This window comes from Dermacentor andersoni, chromosome 1 (genome assembly GCF_023375885.2).
Source record: "Dermacentor andersoni chromosome 1, qqDerAnde1_hic_scaffold, whole genome shotgun sequence".
In the NCBI taxonomy this organism is placed as follows: Eukaryota; Metazoa; Arthropoda; class Arachnida; order Ixodida; family Ixodidae; genus Dermacentor; species Dermacentor andersoni.
The window spans coordinates 341,125,297-341,145,502 of record NC_092814.1 but is presented as its reverse complement, the minus strand read 5'-3'; the positions used below and the strand labels follow the sequence as shown (position 1 = coordinate 341,145,502).

The 20,206-nt window shown below is 41.2% G+C and overlaps 1 protein-coding gene across 5 annotated transcripts in view; it reads right to left on the bottom strand.

Moving 5' to 3' along the window:
• Positions 1 to 20,206, bottom strand: part of LOC126516536 (uncharacterized) — a 160,073-nt gene that overhangs the window by 17,662 nt on the left and 122,205 nt on the right. For all 5 annotated transcript variants that reach the window (XM_055063945.2, XM_050166661.3, XM_055063947.2 and 2 more), the window contains 2 exons: positions 16,090 to 16,208; positions 4,012 to 4,335 (listed from right to left, as the gene is read on the bottom strand). In XM_055063945.2, coding sequence (XP_054919920.1) covers positions 4,012 to 4,335; positions 16,090 to 16,208 — 443 coding nt within the window. The remainder of the gene's footprint in view (positions 1 to 4,011; positions 4,336 to 16,089; positions 16,209 to 20,206) is intronic.

The window sequence follows — 20,206 nt, the reverse complement described above, 5'->3', positions numbered from 1 at the left end:
TGTTGTGAATAGCATTGGAGAAATTGTATCTCCCTGTCTGACGCCTTTCTTTATTGGGATTTTGTTGCTTTCTTTGTGGAGGACTACGGTGGCTGTGGAGCCGCTATAGATATCTTCCAATATTTTTACATATGGCTATCTACACCCTGATTCCGTAATGCCTCCATGACTGCTGAGGTTTCGACTGAATCAAACACTTTCTCGTAATCAATGAAAGCTACGTATAAGGGTTGGCTATATTCCGCACATTTCTCTATCACCTGATTGACAGTGTGAATGTGGTCTGTTGTTGAGTAGCCTTTACGGAATCCTGCCTGGCCCTTTGGTTGACAGAAGTCTAAGGTGTTCCTGATTCTATTTGCGATTACCTTAGTAAATACTTTCTAGGTAACGGACAGTAAGCTGATCGGTCTATAATTTTTAAAGTCTTTGGCGTCCCCTTTCTTATTGAATAGGATTATGTTAGCGTTCTTCCAAGATTCCGGTACGCTCGAAGTCATGAGGTATTGCGTATACAGGGTGGCCAGTTTTTCTAGAACAATCTGCCCACTATCCTTCAACAAATCTGCTGTTACCTGATCCTCCCCAGCTGCCTCCCCCTTTGCATTGCTCCCAAGGCTTTCTTTACTTCTTCCGGAGTTACTTGTGGGATTTCAAATTCCTCTAGACTATTCTCTCTGACATTATCGTCGTGGGTACTACTGGTACTGTATAAATCTCAATAGAACTCCTCAGCCACTTGAACTATCTCATCCATATTAGTAATGATATTGCTGGCTTTGTCTCTTAACACATGCATCTGATTCTTGCCTATTCCTAGTTTCTCCTTCACTGCTTTTAGGCTTCCTCCGTTCCTGAGAGCATGTTCAATTCCATCCATATTAGTTCCTTATGTCAGCTGTCTTACGCTTGTTGATTAACTTAGAAAGTTCTGCCAGTTCTATTCTAGCTGTAGGGTTAGGGGCTTTCATACATTGACGTTTCTTGATCATATCTTTCGTCTCCTGCAATAGCTTACTGGTATCCTGTCTAACGGAGTTACCACCACCTTCTATTGTACGCTCCTTAATGATACCCATAAGATTGTCATTCATATCTTCAACACTAAGATCCTCTTCCTGAGTTAAAGCCTAATACCTGTTCTGAAGCTTGATCCGGAATTCCTCTATTTTCCCTCTTACCGCTAGCTCATTGATCAACTTCTTATGTACCAGTTTCTTCCGTTCCCTCCTCAAGTTTAGGCTAATTCGAGTTCTTACCACCCTATGGTCACTGCAGCGCCACAGGCTCCATAAACGCAGTGTACAACGGCAAATGACATTTTGCTTGCCAAAGAAAAGTCTATAAAATTTTTTTGACTAGATCTACGCAAATTGCATCGTGGACCTTGTTGTCGCAAACACAAATTCGGAGCTTTGCGGTTTTGCCGAGCATGTAATTATGACCACAATTTCAACTAAGGTTGATTAATTATGAAACTTTACATCCTTGGCTTGCTCTTTGCGGTGGCAAGAGCCTGATCTTATGTGGTGTGGCCGGGCAGAACATAGTACAGCCTGAGTGAAAATTTGAATGACGATTGCGGTTGCCATTGGATATTTGTGACCAAGAAGCTTCATGAAATCGAGCAGGTCATTTGTTGGTGTCGTGCACTATTATCCCGGTAACCGGACGTGGTGCACAAGCAAGAGAGATCTAGAATGTCACATGCACAGCGTTCACCCATTAAATGATGCAGACGTACCCATAGGTTGCAAAACTGAGTGCCAAAATTTGTAACGAAACTGATGACATACACCCTGAGCAGACTGTTTGACCATATTCATTCAGTGTGGCTTTACTTCCTGAATGCCACAATAAATGAGGGCCAGTTCAACTCTTCTTTAGCTGGTCCGCATATGCGCAAACGCGCAACACTCTTACTAAACATTCGTAATGCATAGTGTAGGGTAAAACGGTTATAATTTTCTTATGGCCTAGTTACAATTAGGCCATCAAGGACACCCACATTCCGAAGGCGCAACACTGAAACACATTGCTTAGGCTTGGATTGCAGGGATAAGCACTAGCCAACGCATGTCTATGGCTGTGTGGTTGCCAATGGACATGCACATCCTGCTAAATTTGGCAACTTCATTCGAAATTAGTGTTTTGGCGTGGCACCTCCATCCCTGATTGCAGCTTCTCGTGTGCATTTACTTTCTTCAATTATGCTTGCCCTATCCTTCAACACAATTAATACATTTTTGCAAACAAAATATTTTTTATAGAACTTGACGGAACATTTGTACAATCGTAGAACTAGCCAAAAATTTGTTATCTTTACAAACAATTTCAGAGAATAGGCAGGTATGCAATACCATATTGAATGAGATCTGTCTGTGCTACTGTGCCTGGTCACTAAAAGAACACTCAAGAGAAAAACAGGGTGAGCTGCACTGGCAAAATTAAGTTGACCTAAATCAGTAAATTATGCTTCTACAATACCAAAAAAGTATTTGTTAACCTGAGAGGAAGCTGATACAAGCCAGAAAAGACAAGAATGAAACACGGGTGACAACGCCAGATGGAAGTTCTCGCACTTGCTCGCCCCCACATCAGCAATATTGACGGCATCTGCTTGGGTTTAGTTTATTCACTGATAAAGACGGGCTATGCTGCACTCTAAAGCAACAAAAAACTAAAAAGAAATGGTACGAAAGAAGACGCCAGGGCAGGTGCCGTGCCCTATCATCTAATCTTATGAGTTGCCTTCTTCTGCGCCATTTCTACTAAGACAAACCTGCACCAAATGGACCAACAAGTCCTAATGAAGAGAGTGAAATTGGCAAGGTCTGTAAATTTTCAATGCACACCAGAACAGCCCAAATACAAGAAAGCACTTCAGTAATCCCCGATGTCGAACTGGCATACCGGTGCAGGGGTCCTAGAACGAAATTCAAACAATACAAGGTTTGTCCTTCAGTTTTGCTTCTGTAAATGAACCTCTCACCTCGAAATAACGAAAAGACAATGTTGAAAGAATGCCGGTCAGCATAAAGTGATTTAGTGTTTCTGTCTTCCCTGTAACACCGCAAAGCCCAAAGGCAATTCCACATTTGTACCAAAAAATTATAATTATTATTTGTGCTATAAATAATTGTTCTAATAAGTAATTATTTAATTAGTAATTGGTTTTTGAATTATTCTCAACTGAAAGTTCACTCCAACATATAAAAAATGCTACTATGGGCTTTGCATTAAGCTTCTCGTGCCCAAATCAGAATTTTCAGGTAACGAACTCGGCATATCAAGAATGATACGCTGTGCTTTGTATACATTGTGGTTTGATACACTGTGCTTTCATACGTTGTACTGACCAGATGACACCCTTCCAGTCCTATGCATTAATTGTCGGTGCCTGCTTCGCATTCTTGAATTCCTAAAGTAGAAGTGTTCAGTTTCTTCCAAGGGGACACTAAAGTAAAATATTAGGTCAAGCTAGATCGATAGCTTGTTTGTCTAAAATCCTATTTTCATTTTGTTTAAGCAAATATGTAACCTTAATGCGTAGAAAATTGCAGACAAAGGTCCTGCTGCTGCTTCTCAATTTGAACTGCCCTGTGCCATAACCAATTGACGTAATTTCCACGTGAGCTCCCTCTATGCTGCTCTCTCTGAATCTGCCAGTGCTGACATTGCATGAGAGCTACCACAGTGACATGTGTACTTGTCTGTTCGCCGTTATCGTTGTGCTTTGAGTGTAACTTGCTTTTGTAGGCACAGGTTCGCTCAATAAAAAGTTAGTTGTTTTTCAGAGTTTTGCTGCTGCGTTTCTTCAGTCACCACTACGTGACCATGGTCCATAACAGGTGGCGCAACTCCAATGTTTCATTTTTGCCATTAAAAACTGTTCTCACTACCAATGAGAAATCTGTTATTATGAAAGCCTACTCTTTCAATCCAGTGGGACTTAATATTTTATTTAGTATCCCTTTAACTAGCGAACAATAGGGGCGAACAATTTCTTGCCTGGTCAAAGCTGCTCAGGGATGGTGGGCGCAGAATGGCACGGAAGCAGCAGTCCAGCAGAATGGCCAGGGATCGCACAGTATTTTTCGAGATGACGTTCGACCTCTTGCCATCTCTGGTCTCGACAGTGTCACGGGCCGCAGTGGCACCGTCGCCATCCGATGACACGAACGCCACCAAAAGCTGGGCCAAAAAGGAGACGTACGGCATCCAGCGGACTGCCACGTCCGTCGATGGCTCGAGTGGGGCCATCAGCTCCTCTCGCTTTGCGTACAACTCGCGGCATCCGCTCAGCAGGCCCTCCAGGAACGCGCTGTCAGTCGCCTTATGATGGAGATATCAAAAGCAGATAAATTTTTTCTCACGAGTAAAGTTATCGCTATTAGTGCAAAAAAAATTTGAAGACACACAGGGGAAAAAAAAAATGAGGGCAAATGCACGACAGACCAACTAGCCAGGCTGTCAGTCCTTTTACTGTATTTTAGCACAGAGGCCTGCACGCCTTGCATAGGCTACTGATGCTGTTACATTTGTACGCAATTTTGAGAAAATGCACGCAAGAAGTACTTTTAAGTAATCTGCTTCTGTAGGACAAGAATGTGGCACCTACATCATGCAAGACTGCATGCACTTATTTCATGCCACATTTGCCGATTTTTTACTGCACATGTTTTGCAGGAAATCACCCAAATAAAAGATATGTAGCAACTAAGTGTAATAAACAATGCTGAATGCTACAGAAACATTTTATTGAGAATGCTCAGTTACTGGTACGATTATACTCGGAGATACAGTATTAGAGTGATGCAGTCGAAGCCTAGCTGGTGATCTTTACAGATGGTTACCGGTGGGCCAGCATTACTGGAGTATCCAGCAGGTTGCTCTATTAGCAAGACATGCCATAAAGCACAGCACAAAACAATTGTATGTTTCTGGCCCAGCTGCTCAGAGGTTTCCCTAGTAAAGAAACAAAGCAGGAAACATGCCTACTAGCATGGACTGGTTCTAAATACAGATTGATTGATTGTTGGGGTTTAACATCCAAAAGCAATGCACTGGCTGCTTTAGGGGAGGGCCCAATAAAGAATGAGTCGTACTAGTTGGTGTTTTGCATTCATGTCTTTAGAACACACCTACCATAGAAATCAAGCCCATGTGACCTGAACCTCAGCAACTCTTTGCCATGGCCACTCAGTAGCCATTGTCAATAGGCTCGAATAATATCTCGCAACACGAACCATTTGATAGGATGTTAAATTGGGTATTTAAGAGAAAGTATCACCACAGGGCCAACTCAAATTTCCCTATTCAAATACTACCCCAGATAAGCATTTACGTCCCATAGATGTCCATAGAACATCATATTTTAGACATCGCACACATCCTGCAGATATTTATATTTCTCCAAACAACATTAGAATTACGTACCATGGACACTTTAAGTCCCATTCGGATCATGCTGCTGTAACGTTGAAAGGATATCGCAGCTCGACATAAGTGAGCTCTTACAGATGTTCATTTTAGGGATGCAGGAGGTCCATAGAACATATGATGGATCTTTCTTGTTCACACTGATGAGTTGCATACCTGCAACTGCCACAGCGGATGCACTATCGAATACAAATAAAATGGCAGCGGCAGAGCGTGTGGCTGAGGCACAACTGAAAGCACAGTGTGCGGCATCTGACAGCATCAATGTACATACACATGCACGTGCATGCCCAGCATACCACAAATATCCATTGGAAGTACCACAAAAGACCAAATATCCAAGACGTTTAACAACGTCTGGTTCACATTTATAATATGTTCCACTAGTACATGGCAGCCAAGGGTCATCCAAAGGAAGTCGAATGTCTTTGTGATTTCGACATCTCTTGCACATCCAAAGCTTCCATGCATTGATAGTACACAGTGTGTTGTGTCTAGATGCACACACCATGCTACAGAGATACAGGCAAATTGTCTCTAATGCCTAACAATAATATGCTGGGAGAGGAAAAATCATGCTGTTGTCTGTTCCAGCACTGTGGCGGGGCATTTACTTTGTTTTTCCTCATCATGTGCATGTTGGAGACCCTACAAGAGGGAGAAGGTGTTCCTGAATGGCGTAATATCCTCCTCTTCATTTTGGAAAGATTCAAGCTAAAGTATTGAAGTCCAGAGTTTCAGTTATTTATCCCTGTGTTTATTTTTTGTAACATGGTTATGAGTAGCAATTTTGCATGTTTTGCATGAACTCTGCATGCACTGCTGGATACCACGCATGAAAAGCCAAAACTTTTGGTTTAGGTCACGTCACTTTTTTTTTCATATATAAACACTTTCTTTTTCAGTTATACCTATTGTACGGTGTTAAAAATATGGAATCATTAACTTTCTTATATATTTGGACAGATTATCAAGAAAAACGAACTTGAACTCGCAATACCTTTCACTTCACATAGCCACGGATATCAAATCAGCACGCAGACACGAGTGCAGGGTAATTTAGTGCACTCAAGCAGCATGAAGTGTCCTTCATTGGTGTGTCTTTACGACTTTTCTTCAGTTAACCATGGCCCAGGTACGCATATGCTAGGCAGAACTGTACAGTTGCGTACTCAAAATTTAGAGCTGTGCTTCTGACTGCTATTTGTAGTCCGTTTGTTTGCCTTGCGGAGCGCTTATAGAAATGTCCTGAGGGCAACGTTTTGGTAGTTCATTTTCAGACATGTTTGTATCACTTAGTTCAGAGATAGTTCAGAGATAGTTCTCATTTGCAATGCTTATGTCTAAGTCTCTGGCAGCATCATGTTTTTGGCACTTTCGTGGTGCGAGAAGCTGCCTGAGCAAGTTGCCTATCAAGATGAGCATGCCATCTCGGGATTCTGCTTGTGTGGATTTTCTTTTAGTATGTAGTTTTAAAAATAGCTGGAAAGTACTGTCTTTTTATTCAAGAGAATTCAACAGATTCGAGAGAATTTCGTGGCCCCAGAACCAGGTGCTGGAATGCAGGCCATACCCTTTTGGTCATTCATTAGTACATTGTATTACTACCTCCTACTAAATAGTTTCAATGTGTATTAAATGTAATTGTGGCATTGTGACTGTTACTCATTTTGTGAGTGTTAACCCCCTTTTCCTATTACTTTTGTTTTGTTGAAGTTGAATTTTCAAGAATTTTTTTTGTTGAAGTTCTTTGTTTTTTCCCATGTTTAACCTGTTATATACAGCTAGAACTTGCAATGAATATTTTCATACATGTGCCTGCCTGGGTGCCAATCATTTTTGCAATAAAGCTTGATCAATTGTATAAATAGAAAGTAACGTTGATATGAGATTGTGAGACTCACTTGTGTGATTTACGTAGTGCTTACTGAACTTGCCTTTTTCTTGTAGCTATTGCAGGATTTGTAATAATTCATAATGATCAAAATACAGATCTATGATGTTGTGAGCCCAGTTTTCACATTTTGGCGAGCGCTAAGACTATATATAAAAGTTGACAGTCACTTTAGCATACGCTAAAAGAGGACGAAGGCAACAGCCTAGGCACTCAAGACATTAAATTTCCTGTCATTCTCATTCGAATGCATTTTCTATTGTTTTCTCCCACCAAAGGTGGTGGGTTGGGGTGCCTTAATTAACTTTGTCCTAATTAACACAAGCGTTCGTGGGTTCGACCTCCACCAAATGTTGAAGGTTCAAGTGCCATAATTAATGATACCTTGATTAGCAGTACCTTAATTAACTTACCCTAATTAATACCAAAGATCATGGGTTCGTCTCCCACCAGAGGTTGAAGGTTCCAGTGCCATAATTAACTCTACCCTAAATAAAGGTGCCTTAATTTGCCCTAAAAACTAACAACCAATGTCGTGGGTTCGAATGTTTTAACACTATCTTAACTACACCTTGATTACCACCAAAGGTAGTGGGTTCGACTCTCGACCAGAGTTATACCAGTGCTTAAAGGTGGCAATAGGGAAGTTATTAACAACTACCATCCAATCTCGATTTTGTCTGTATTATCTAAAGGTATGGGAAAAATCATGTATATTAGAATCTCCCCGTATCTTACTGGCCACAAATTGCTGCATGACTTCCAACACAGTTTCAGGAAACACAGGTCTACTGAAACCGCACTTTTGGCTCAGAAAGAAATAATTGTACAGGCCTTCAGTACCCGACTGTATGTTTTAGGTATATATATAGACTTCTCGAAGGCTTTCGACACGATAAGTCATTCTATTCTCCTTTCTAAGCTTAAACAATATGGAATACGTGGAATAGCAAACAATCTACTGAAATCGTACCTTGCCCAAAGAACTGAATATATTGATGTAAGCAATAACAGATCATCCTTACAGTCAATACTTGCTGGAGTACTAACTCAAGGCAGCATTTTGGGGCTGCTCCTTTTCACAGTTTATGTACATGACACTGTATTCTGCTACGAGGATGCCCAATTTATTTATTATGGCGATGACACGTCTGTTTTTATTACGGGTATGTCGACGGCTGATATTGAACGCAAAACCACCTGTGCACTTGCAAAAATAAAAAAATTGGGCAGATGCCCAATATCCTTAAACTCTAGTAAAACAAAAGTTGTCCTACACGCACCTAAGGGCAAAACTATCCCCAGATTACATAATATAAGCAGGGGTAATGATAAAACAGAAGTTGTTGATATTATTAAAATCATGGGTGTTTTCTTCTCAAGGGATTTAACTTGGAACAAATACGTAGACTACCTCTGTTCTAAAGTTTCTTCAGCAGTTGGTATAATTACTAGACTAAGAAATATACTCCCTGTAAAGATTAAAATTTTACTCTGCAGTTCATTGGTGCTTTCCTTGCTTCAGTATTGTCATCTTGTATGGGGTACAACAGGTATTACTAACAAGGTTAAAATACATCTACTACAAAAGAAAGCTATAATATGTATTGCAAATTTACCTTATAATGAGCCCACTAAAGAGTTGTTTGTACAATATAATATTTCTCCTGTGCATCAACTATACGATAACAGGTTATTGCTGTGTTATAAAACGTCCATCAAGCACAACAATACACACATAACTGACCTTGCAAACCTATGTGCAAATAAAGGTATACTCCACACGAGAAACAAAGAATTATGGTTTGTACCAACCCCACGAGCTAACTATTATAAAGAATCTTTATCCTATAGCCTCCCGAATTTATTAAATAAGTTGCATCAAGAATCATTTGACCCATTCCGTTACTCAAACAATGAGATCAGACTTTTCTTATCGAAAATGTCTAAATGATAAATATAAGACATAACATCTATTATTTATGTGATATCATAAACTATATTGTAGTTGAATTTATATTATACTAGTTGTGCTAGGGAAGTTTAATTTTTTTTTCTGTATTCCGACATGTATTTATGCTTGTATTTTATTTTTATTCCAAAAACAAATATATGTTCTATGCTATGTGCAATGTAATCAGTTGTATATCTTCTATGTACGCTGTCATGCCAAAAATAAGGGGGCAGGGACCTCTGTCAAGCCGTACTCATGGCTTTTAGTCCCGCCTCCTCCTCTCTCAAAAGGAAATAAAGCTTGATTTGATTTGACCTTCCCCATATTAATTAGAATCCAACTTGGAGATATGGCCGGTTTGTCCATATCTCCATGTGTGGTTGTGGGCTGGAGTGTCTTAATTAACTTTGCATTAACACCAAAAGTCGTGTGTTCGACTTCCACAAAAGGTTGAGGGTTCCACTCTCAACCTTCACGATGTCAATTGGAATCCTACTTGGAGACATGGCTAGTTCACCCGTATCCCCAAGTGTTTTCGACTCCCACCAAAGGTCATGGGTTAGAGTGTCTCAATTAACCATTTTAATGAACTGGGCCTTAATTCGCTTTGCCCTATTTAACACCAAAGGTCGAGGGTTTAACCCCCCATTTTGGTGCCATAATGCCAGACATTGGATTTTTCTACCCATGAGCCATTTAAGGATTTTGCTGATGATAAGAATACCTCACGAGTGTTGGAATTGATATTTTGACATTTACATGTTTACACATTAACAAAACATTTCAAACAAGGGCACCAGCTACTTGCCAACAATAGTGGTATCTGTGGGATTAGCAGGCCTCAGCACAGTACAGCACAGGTACAGTGCATGTGGTTGGACACTCATTGTGCACGTGCACGGGCATGTGGTTCTCGTGCACAGTGCAGCGCTGCTCGCCCTACTGAACGTCATAATATAAACGCCACCTGTACTTGGACCGAAATTTGCTTTTTTCTCATCTCTCCCCGGCAGTGCCATTCCCACCTGGCAGTACACTGTTACGGTGGCTAGCACCATCGCCCCATCTGCAGCGTCATACAGCTGGCAGGCACCTGGTTTCCTAATGTGCATTGCTTTCGCTACCACCATCGACGCTGCCAGTGTCTAATCATAATTTGAATAGCACCAAAAATGTATTGCACTAAAGGAGCAACAACAGTGCTAGCCACTTTAACAGTAATCGCAGATAGGAATGGCACTGAAATGGCCGAGTGAGAATGCAACCTTCACACAAAATACAGGGGCCATAATCGCACTAGGACAAGCAGCCCCGCATTCTGCGTCGAAACCATATGCGCATGCATGTCCATAATGATGGCTAGCCAACGCCACACACTGTGTTTTCAGTTATGCTTCGGCCATGCACTCTTCTGTTTGCATTTCATTTGTATTCGATAGCACACCTGCTGTGGCACTTGCAGGTATACAGCTCATTATAGCATGAACAGGAAAGATCCATTAGATGTTCTATGGTCCTCCTGCATGCCTAAAAGGAACATGTATTACAGGTCACTTATGTCCTGCAGTGAGATCTTTTCAATGTGACAGCAACGTGATCAGGATGGGACTTAGATTATCCATAGTATGTATTTGTAATGTTGTTTGGAGAAATATATATATCTATAGGATGTGTGCAATGTCTAAAATATGATGTTCTATGGACAGCTATGGGACATAAATGGTTCACTGGGCGTGGTTTCGATGTGGAGTGCGAGGCTGCTGTTCCTACTCCGATTACGTCACCTGTAGTTTGTTTGAAGCTTCTATTCTCATCCCACCACTGCAGTACCATTCCCACCTGCGATTACTGTTAAGGTAGATAGCAGTGTTCCTACTCCTCCAGTGTAATACATTTTTGTGCTATTCAAATTACGACTAGACAAAGGACTCTGCAATGGACAAAGCACTGCACTCTGCGCAAGACCCACATGCCCACTCATGTGCACAATGACTGGCGAATGGCATGCACTGTGTCTTTAGTTATGCTTTCGCCACATGCTCCACTGTTCACATCTTGCCTCGATGGTACATCTGCTGAGGCACATTATTGTCACAGTCACCACCGCTGTAAGCAGTAGCTGGCAAGCTTGTTTCAAATATTTTGTTAATGTGCAAACAACATGTAAATGTCAAAATATAAATTGAAACACTCATGAGGTATCTTTCTTATTATATGCAGTTCTAGCGCTCATCAAAATGTGAAAAATGGGCTCACAAAATCGTAGATATATATTTTTATCATTGTAAATCATTACAAATCAAGCAATGGCAACATGAAAAGAGCGAGTTTAGTGAGCACCAGGTAAAGCACACAAGTGAGACTCGCAATGTCACATCAACGTTACTTTTTATTTATACAATTGATAAAGCTTAATTACAAAAATAATCGGCACCGAGCCAGGCACATGTATGAAAATATTCATTGCAAGTTTTAACTGTATACAAACAGGTTGAAACGTGGATGTAAAAATACTAGGCAACTTCTATAAAAAGAAATTCTTGAAAATTCAGCTTCAATAAAACAAAAGTAATGGGAAAAGGGTGTTAACACTCACAAAATGAGTAGCAGTCACAATGCCAGAATTACATTTAAACACATTGAAACTATTTAGTAGGAGGTAGTAATACCATGTACTAATTAATGACCAAAAGTGTATGGCCTGCATGCCAGCACCTGCTTCTGGTGCAATGAGATTCAAGATAGAAAGCCAGTACTTCCTAGCTAACTTTAAAAATATATGTACTAAAAAGAAAACACATGCAAGCAGAATCCCAAGATGGAATGTTCATCCATCTTGACAGGCAACTTGCTGAGGCAGCTTGTCACACCAGAATGCTCTAAACACATAATGCTGCCGTGCAAAAAAAAAAAAAAAAAAAAAAAAAAAAAAAAAAAGCGAGGGAGAAATATTCCTAATACTTGAAAAGCAGCTCCACAAACCAAGCAATACAAATATGTCTGAAAATAAACCACCAAACCATTTCCCTCAGGAAATTTCTATAACCACTCTGCAAGGCGAACAAACACCACAAAATGCAGTCAGAAGCACAGCTCTAAATTTCACTATGTAACTGCAGAAGTCTGCTTAGTATATACATAGTTGGGCCATGGTCAACCAAACAAAAGTCGAAAAGACACACCGATGAAGCACACTTCATGCTGCTTGTGCGTGGAAAATTACCTTGCACTTGTGTTGTACATGGTGCCAAGGCGTGCGCTGCATTGATATCAGTGGTGATGTGAAGATATTGCAAGTTCATGCTTCTTTTTTCATTACAATCTGATGTACTATGTTGGCAAGTTAAACATTACATATTTTTGACAGTGTACTAATATATATATATATATATATATATTAGTGAAAAAGATAGTGTTTGTGTACGAGAAATAAAATGTACATTTCGCAAGGAACCTTCTGCTGCACCATGTGGAGCACTTGGATGCCTTGGAGAAGGATGGCGGCAAGCTTCGCATATAGCGTGCAAGGCTGACAGACATAGGCCTTTCTCGTACAAGCCAGTGAGAAGTATGTGGCGAGATGCTTGTGGCGATCTCTCCTCACCGTTTATTCTGGATTTCTCAAGCTGACAGGCTGCCGCGGCAGCCTTCTCGCAATTTTTAAAAGGCCCCTTTCGGGCCACCAAAGCAGTGACTTGGTGGTGCTCGCATATCGCTTGCCACCCATGACACCTCTTTGCAGTTGTTATAGCAGTGCCATTCTTCAACGCCAACAGCCGCGGCTTGTTACATGCGATTGGAGCGCCCAGGAAGCAGTTAAATGAGTAAACAGAATCAGCAGCCAGATGTAGGAAATGGACGGAGGATGGGGAGGGGCAATGGTCTCCCCGCCATTGTAGTTTTTTCACATCAGCTCTGCCATCCCCGTATTTTGATTTTTTCGTGCAACCTGGCTATAACAATTATCGGTTATAACAATAGAATTTTCGTGGCACTTGAATATTGTTATAAGTGGGCTCGACTGTATCGATAACAGTTGAGAAACTTCCGATACATGCAAGCATGAAATACGACGAGGGATAATGTTTACATTTGCTAGCTGGTGAAAAGCAGTGACAGAAGAAGGACAAAGAACTCATCAGTGAACAGACGACAGTGCACTACTCTGGCCCCATCTCGCAGTAGTCGTCACCGCAGACATTACGACTGCGCGGCACTACGCTTTTCTTCTGATGCTACTGCCATACCCTCCTCCCCCACTTTCCTTCTCGAGCCATCTTCGCTTTCACCGCTTTTTTCAGCCCCCGATGCACTCCCCATTCACTCTTTCATCCGCTGTCCTCGTTCGCTCAGTTGCGCCGGGAACGCTGACGCTTGACACAGAAATGGGCGCCTAGGAGCTGCCCTCCAAAAGAAAGTCAATGCCCCGTGCTGGAACAGGCAAAAGCACAATTTTTCCTCTCAAGCATCTCATTGTGAGGCATTATAGACAATTTGATTGTATCTCTGCAGCATGGTGTGTGCATCTAGTCACAATGTACAATCAATGCAAGTACACTTTGGATGTGCAAGAGATGCCCAAATCACAAAGACATTCGACGTCCTTTGGATGACCCTTGACTGCCATGTATAAGTGGGATCATAAGAAGCCAACGAACACTGACACCAAGGACACCATAGGGGAAATTATGCGAAATGCGAAGGTTGTGGGTTCGGTTCCCACCTGCAGCAAGTTGTTTTTTCATCCACTTTAATTTCCATTAATTTCTCGTTTCTTTATTTCATTTATCAAGCACAAGTAATTTCCCCTATGTTGTCCTTGGTGTCAGTGTTTGTTGGCTTCTTATGATATGACTAACAAAAATCGGGCCCCTCTGATAACCCCCTTTCTGCTCGTTTATGTATAAGTGGGGTATTTTATATATGTGAACCAGACATCGTTAAACTTATCTTGGTTATTTGCTCTGTTGTAGTACGTCCAATGGATATTTGTGCTTTGCTGGGACACATGTGAAACAAATAAACTGTCACATATTAGACATCTGCTGAACCAAGTTTGTGTAAAATTTGCTACATTTAAGAGAGAAAGCTGAATTTTACCAACTGCAGAAAGCAGAATCGCAATTTATGGCCTTACTGTTTCTACAAAAATTACCAAACATCAGTAAGTTTAGGAAAACAAAGGACAAAGCTTGTTTACAAGTTCATACCTTTTCACCAAAAACAGACATAGCAGTTTTGTAAATTGCTCCTTTTAAAGGGACCCTAAAGAGAAACACTTAAGTCAGCTTAGGCTCAAAGAATTTTTTCGAAGCTCTGTAGCTTTGTTAATACTGCACAGGGAGGCTGATTATTAGACAATAAAATGAAAGGCAATGTTTCACTTTTTCGAATGTTAAATTGAAATTCCAGCGTCAATGTGTCATTGCGATATCATGGATTTCGAAGTTCCTCATCATATTTGGGTCATGACGACTCAGTAAAGGTTCTCGAGACTTGCTACGTTCAGTCTTTCAATCCTTTACAGTTCGGTGCAATCCCATCTCCACCGATAAAAAAATCGGCTAAGCCCGAGCAGCCGATGTAAAAATTTGTGACGTGACGTCACGACAAACTGTTGTGGGAACTTCAAGGTGGCGATGCTACCTGTCCTGGTTCTTGCATCTTTTCTGGCATGGCAAGCCCCTCCTTGCAGTGAAGTGTCACTCTCAGTATTGCAGAAAGGCAATTCACTAAAACAGCTCAAATTGCTTTCTCTCTCTTTAGTGTCTCTTCAAAGCATTTGGAGAGAACAGCATTTCATTCCTATAAACGAGTTTTAAGAGACAGCATTTGACCAGCATGCTCACATCACCTAGCAAGAAATTCAACCTCTTTATCGCTCAAAAACACAGAAGGGCTGCTGATGCACTCTGACCCAAGCCTTAAAATCAAACAGGCTTCAACAATTCCTTATACAGTAAAACCTCAATAATTCAACCTTGGTTTATTTGAAAATTCAGTTAATTCATGGAAGTTGTGCAGCCCCATAATTTACTATGCGAGTTATACTGGATAATTTGAAAAGCCTGCACGCATCCATCCAGATAATTTGTAGTTTCCTGTAGTGGCCTCCAAGGACATGCTGTGAAGTGCTTCTGGCTTCGGATATTTAAGAAATGGTGTTAGAATTATAGCAGCCATGACATGTCTCGGTCTTCTGCAATTGCTTCGATTAAGTAACATTCATTCTCTGGCCCTTACAGAACATAGATGCATGGCCTTGGAGATTGGCTCTCTTGCAGGGGCTGTGATTTTGACGCCACTGATTGAGTGAGCACTAGATTCCGTGATGTGGGTGCTGATAACCCGTACAGCTGTGCAAAGTGCCTACATTGTGCAAGGGTGCATGCTAATTTTATGTTAATTACGTTAATCCATATTAGCTTTAGTGCAGAATTACATAGAACACAGAAACTGAAAAATAATAAAATGGAAAAACATAGGCAGAGCACTGTTGAAGTTTTTCTCTTCTTGTAGTTCCTAGTGTTTGGCGTAATTATGCAATGAAAGCTACTGTGGATTGTGCTTACCGATAACATCAAAAACCCTTTCATGCCTAGCAAAAAGGGCAATTGAGGGCTTTCCCCATTCCCTCATTTAATAATAGATAGACTTGGTAAAATTGATCTACATTCATACTTGAAAAGCAACTGCCTTATTTCTTTGTCCTTTTCGGTGTTAGCACTGTTCTTTATCCCCCATTTAGGCTCACGACAGAGCCCAGATTGCTGCCACAAAAGGTAAGCGAGGTGGTTACCAAAGCAACCTTGTAGCAAAACTCGGCTGCTGGTTCGGCGTGCTCGGTGGTTAAAGCTGCCGTGTGACTGACGACCCGTCCAAGATGCACAAGCTGCTGTGAGTTGAGTGAAGTAGGGTCTGCGCAAGGGGAAGGGAAAAACCAAGTCTCATATCAAGACAGTGCAGGCTTCTTTAGTTCAGTCACGCAAGACAATGCAAATTTAGTTTTTTCCGTAGAGCTTAGTGAGCTCAGCAATGAGTGGAATTCACTCTCAAATGTTGCTGCAAACCAACCACATCAGTCGACAAATTTACACACATACAACATTAGTGATGTTCTTGTATTTGACAACTAGATACGAAATGACATTACGAAGTATTTCCTGGTGCAGCGGTCATTGTTTTTCTTGGTTTTTGTAATTTGCTGCTGCTGTCATTATTTTTCACGGTTTTTGTTGTATAAGTGCTCTTAGTACTGATTCCTTTGTTTTGCTGCCTTTTTTTTTCTGACACATGCATTGTTAGCCAGCTAGACAAGATCGAGAAACCATTTTGAGTTAATACGATTCTTGGTGTTGCTGTCATCTTAGTACGCATGCGTAATTGTTATCCACTCCTGTAAAAGCCCTGTAACAGAGCCAACAGTATTCATAAATAAATAAATTCCGTGTGCACACTATACGAGATGGAGGCAGGGTCACGCATGCAGTGGAGAGAGCAGTGAGCCCTATACGCAAGGTACTTAATCAAAATTCTGCTCCAATAGGGTACTTCTTTCAAGCTTGCAGTGATACCTGATGGCGAAACAAGAAAGTAGTGGGGTCATCTTATTCCAGGTGCCACCACATTACAAAGACTCACTGACCCCAAAATAAAAACATTATTCCAATTCCACGTACCTTAGGAATCAATGATATGGAAAAAGAAAAAATCGCCCCCCAAGCGTTCTGTACAGATGGTTAACCAGCGAAGTTCAAACGTGCGGCCCCGGTGTTTATCACTGGGTTAAGCCCTCCAATGGCTTGGTAGGCTGCCAGATCCTCAGTACACAGTTGCTACTTGCACTCGGCTGTATGAGCCTGTTCTTGTGCCTGGGCTGAAGCATTGGCAGGGCGTAGATGAACTCGTTCTTAATTCTGCTCACGGTGTTGCTGATCGAAAGCTGCCTGCTCCTCAGGAATACATATGATGCGTGGCCTACCCCATTCGGAGCCGGAGAGAAACTGCTGCGCGCGCATTTGGCTGCAACAGATAGCAACAATGTCACTACTGGTGCAGCCAACTGCATACCTTTCTATGCGCATGGAACCGCACAGGAGGGGTTTTCGGCGTACAGGCAAGAGATGGTCAAATCGACTAGCCATATACATACCTTTGCTTTAATATATTAGAGGAGGCTGTCTAGTATTGTTCGGGGTTCTGCAAAGTGTTACCAGATGGCAAAACAGGTACACATTACGAGTTCGGTAGCACAAGACAAGATGTGAACAAGGAAGGAATTTAAACAATCATGTTTCCTACCTTTTCGTCGTCTTGTCTTGCACTGCCATTCTCTTAATATTTTGTCATTACCAGCTAGCCTGACTGCCACTTCTAGGCCCACATGACATAAGGAGTTGTGCATGCAACAACAATGACAAGATGACAGCCCGAAGATGACAGTGAGGCACTGGCACATGCATGACGACAATGGTGACAGTGACTATGATGACACCTCAATGACAACAGTGACAATGGCAGTGGCATGCTGATGACGATAACATGACGACGAAGACAGTGACGAGACTGGCATGAAAGCATTCATTCTTAAAGCTATTACACTGGGAATCAAGCCAATACAAGCAGCTACTTGCAAAGCACAGAACTGAGTAAAAGAATGCTTCAGCTCCATAGGTACATCAGTACCCATGACAACAAATACAGGATGCTGTCCATCTAAACCAATACCATACATATATTTTCCCAATAAAAATTTCGGTTATCTTGTATCACATTCTGCGTTAACTTTATCCTATTTAAATTGATGCACTCAGTTATTCATTGTACACTAATGAAGTAATGTTACAACCTGTTCTGTTACAACCTGGACTGACCCCACCGTAGTTTACTGGGTAAACTAAACTGCGTGACCTGCGATTCAACTGTGTGACTCGGTAAGCCGCCAGAATTTATAGGAATATTGTTTCCTTTGAAAGAGACTCGAAAGGGTAAGCAAGCAAACAGAAGGTACCTCTTTTATTCAGGTCTTTATTGAAAAGCAAGAGATTTTGGTCGAGTGTGTCTAACCGTCTACATGCGCTACACTGTATGTTTGCAGGACAGAAGAGGGAACAAAAATAAATGGAGAGATAAAGAAAATAATCAAAATGAAGGGGTGAAAATGTAGACACTGTAGTTATGAGCAATGCGATGTAAAGATGAAGTTTAGTCATCCTAATGGGTAAGAACTACTTCCTAGAGCTTTTAAAGCAAGCCTACGTCACTGTGGAAAGTTTTGCGCATACTGAAACGAAGACAACAAGAAAAGGACACAAAGACCAGCACAGACTGACAACTGAATTTTTATTCCTAAAAACAACACATATGTACCCTCGAGACCCATCACATGACGAGGCTGGACATCCTACTTCAACGCAGCGAACTGCAAGCAAAAGGCTAGTGAGGAAAATAAAATTGGAGGACCAGGGTATGGAAAGAAGCCGAGATAATAGAAAAATTTTAGTCATCCCGTATGTGCATGGCTTATCGCATAAACTCAAAAAGGTTGCGGCCGAATATGAGGTGAATGTAGTTTTTTCGGCAAGAGACAAAGTGGGGGGTGTTTGCCCTGCGACAAACAGTATGTATGATAACAAAGTTAAGTCTTACTAATAAGTGCCAGGTGCGTCATGCGCACCGGTTTTTAGAATGTAAAAGAAATGTAGTATATAAAATTCATTTCAAGTGTGGGCAACACTATGTCGGTCAGACTGGCCGACGCATAAATGTAAGGTTAAGAGAACATTTGGCCAGCTTGAAGGGAAGGCCCTATATGCATTTGGCAATGCACTGTGTGCAATGTTCATTGAGCATGTGTAAGCCATTGTTTGACCAAACCACTATTTTGTGTTAGTCCTAATCAGACAACAAGGGAAATTGTAGAACCTTATCACATATCCAGACTGCAGGGAGCATGTGTTGTTATCCATCCATCTGTCACTTTCTATGATGGCGAAATTAACTTGCTCAAAATTAGACAATAGTGTGTTGTGATGCAATTCTGAATGTTATCATGTGGAATGGATGCTCTGTTGCCTATGCATGATGGTCATGTGATGGGTCTGGAGGGTACATATGTGCTGTTTTTAGGAACAAAAATTCAGTTGTTTGAGCTGGTCTTTGTGTCCTTTTCTTGTCGTCTTCGTTTCAGTGTGCAGAAACCTTTCCACAATGAAGTGAAACCAACTAGCCTGCCTTTCAGTCTTACTGAAGCCTACGTCTTGTAGCTAAAAAGAAATTTCCAGTACTAGCACTGCCTAGAAGGAATAATTGGCGAGGGACCTAAAGTACCGTATTTGCACAAATAAGCTTTTTTTTTTTTTTTAAATTTCCAGCCTCGCAATGCGCCTCACATTGTATTCAGGTTCGTGACATGTATAATTGTAGATATATATTTTGTTCTCTTTTAGAGAGACTGAAAATCTCTCCTTCAGTTATATTTGTGGTCATGCTGTTTACGTGCAAATACGGTACTTTTCAGATTTAGCGTTGTTTGACAAATTCTGCGCGTCTGACTTGCGATTAAAAATTTTTTCATCTCTATATAGGCAAAGCATTCTAAGATAATGTCACAACGTTGCAGTGATGATGAACCGAAGCACTGACAAAAGTATGAGATAAAGAGAACTTATTAGGCAAACTTGTGTGCAGAAGGACAAGCAAAACTCAAATCACAATAGCAGCTAGCATGGCCGTCAGTTATAGAACTCAACTGCATGGATCGAGTTTTTCCACTGTGTACACGTTTCAGCGTACCTTCCAGACTCGCTGTTGTCGCTCGTGTACACCTGAAAATGTGCAAAACCATGCCTCACGTGCACTCAATCTGATTAGATGTGCCTCGTTCACTAGAACACTGGTGATTACGTCAAAGTAAT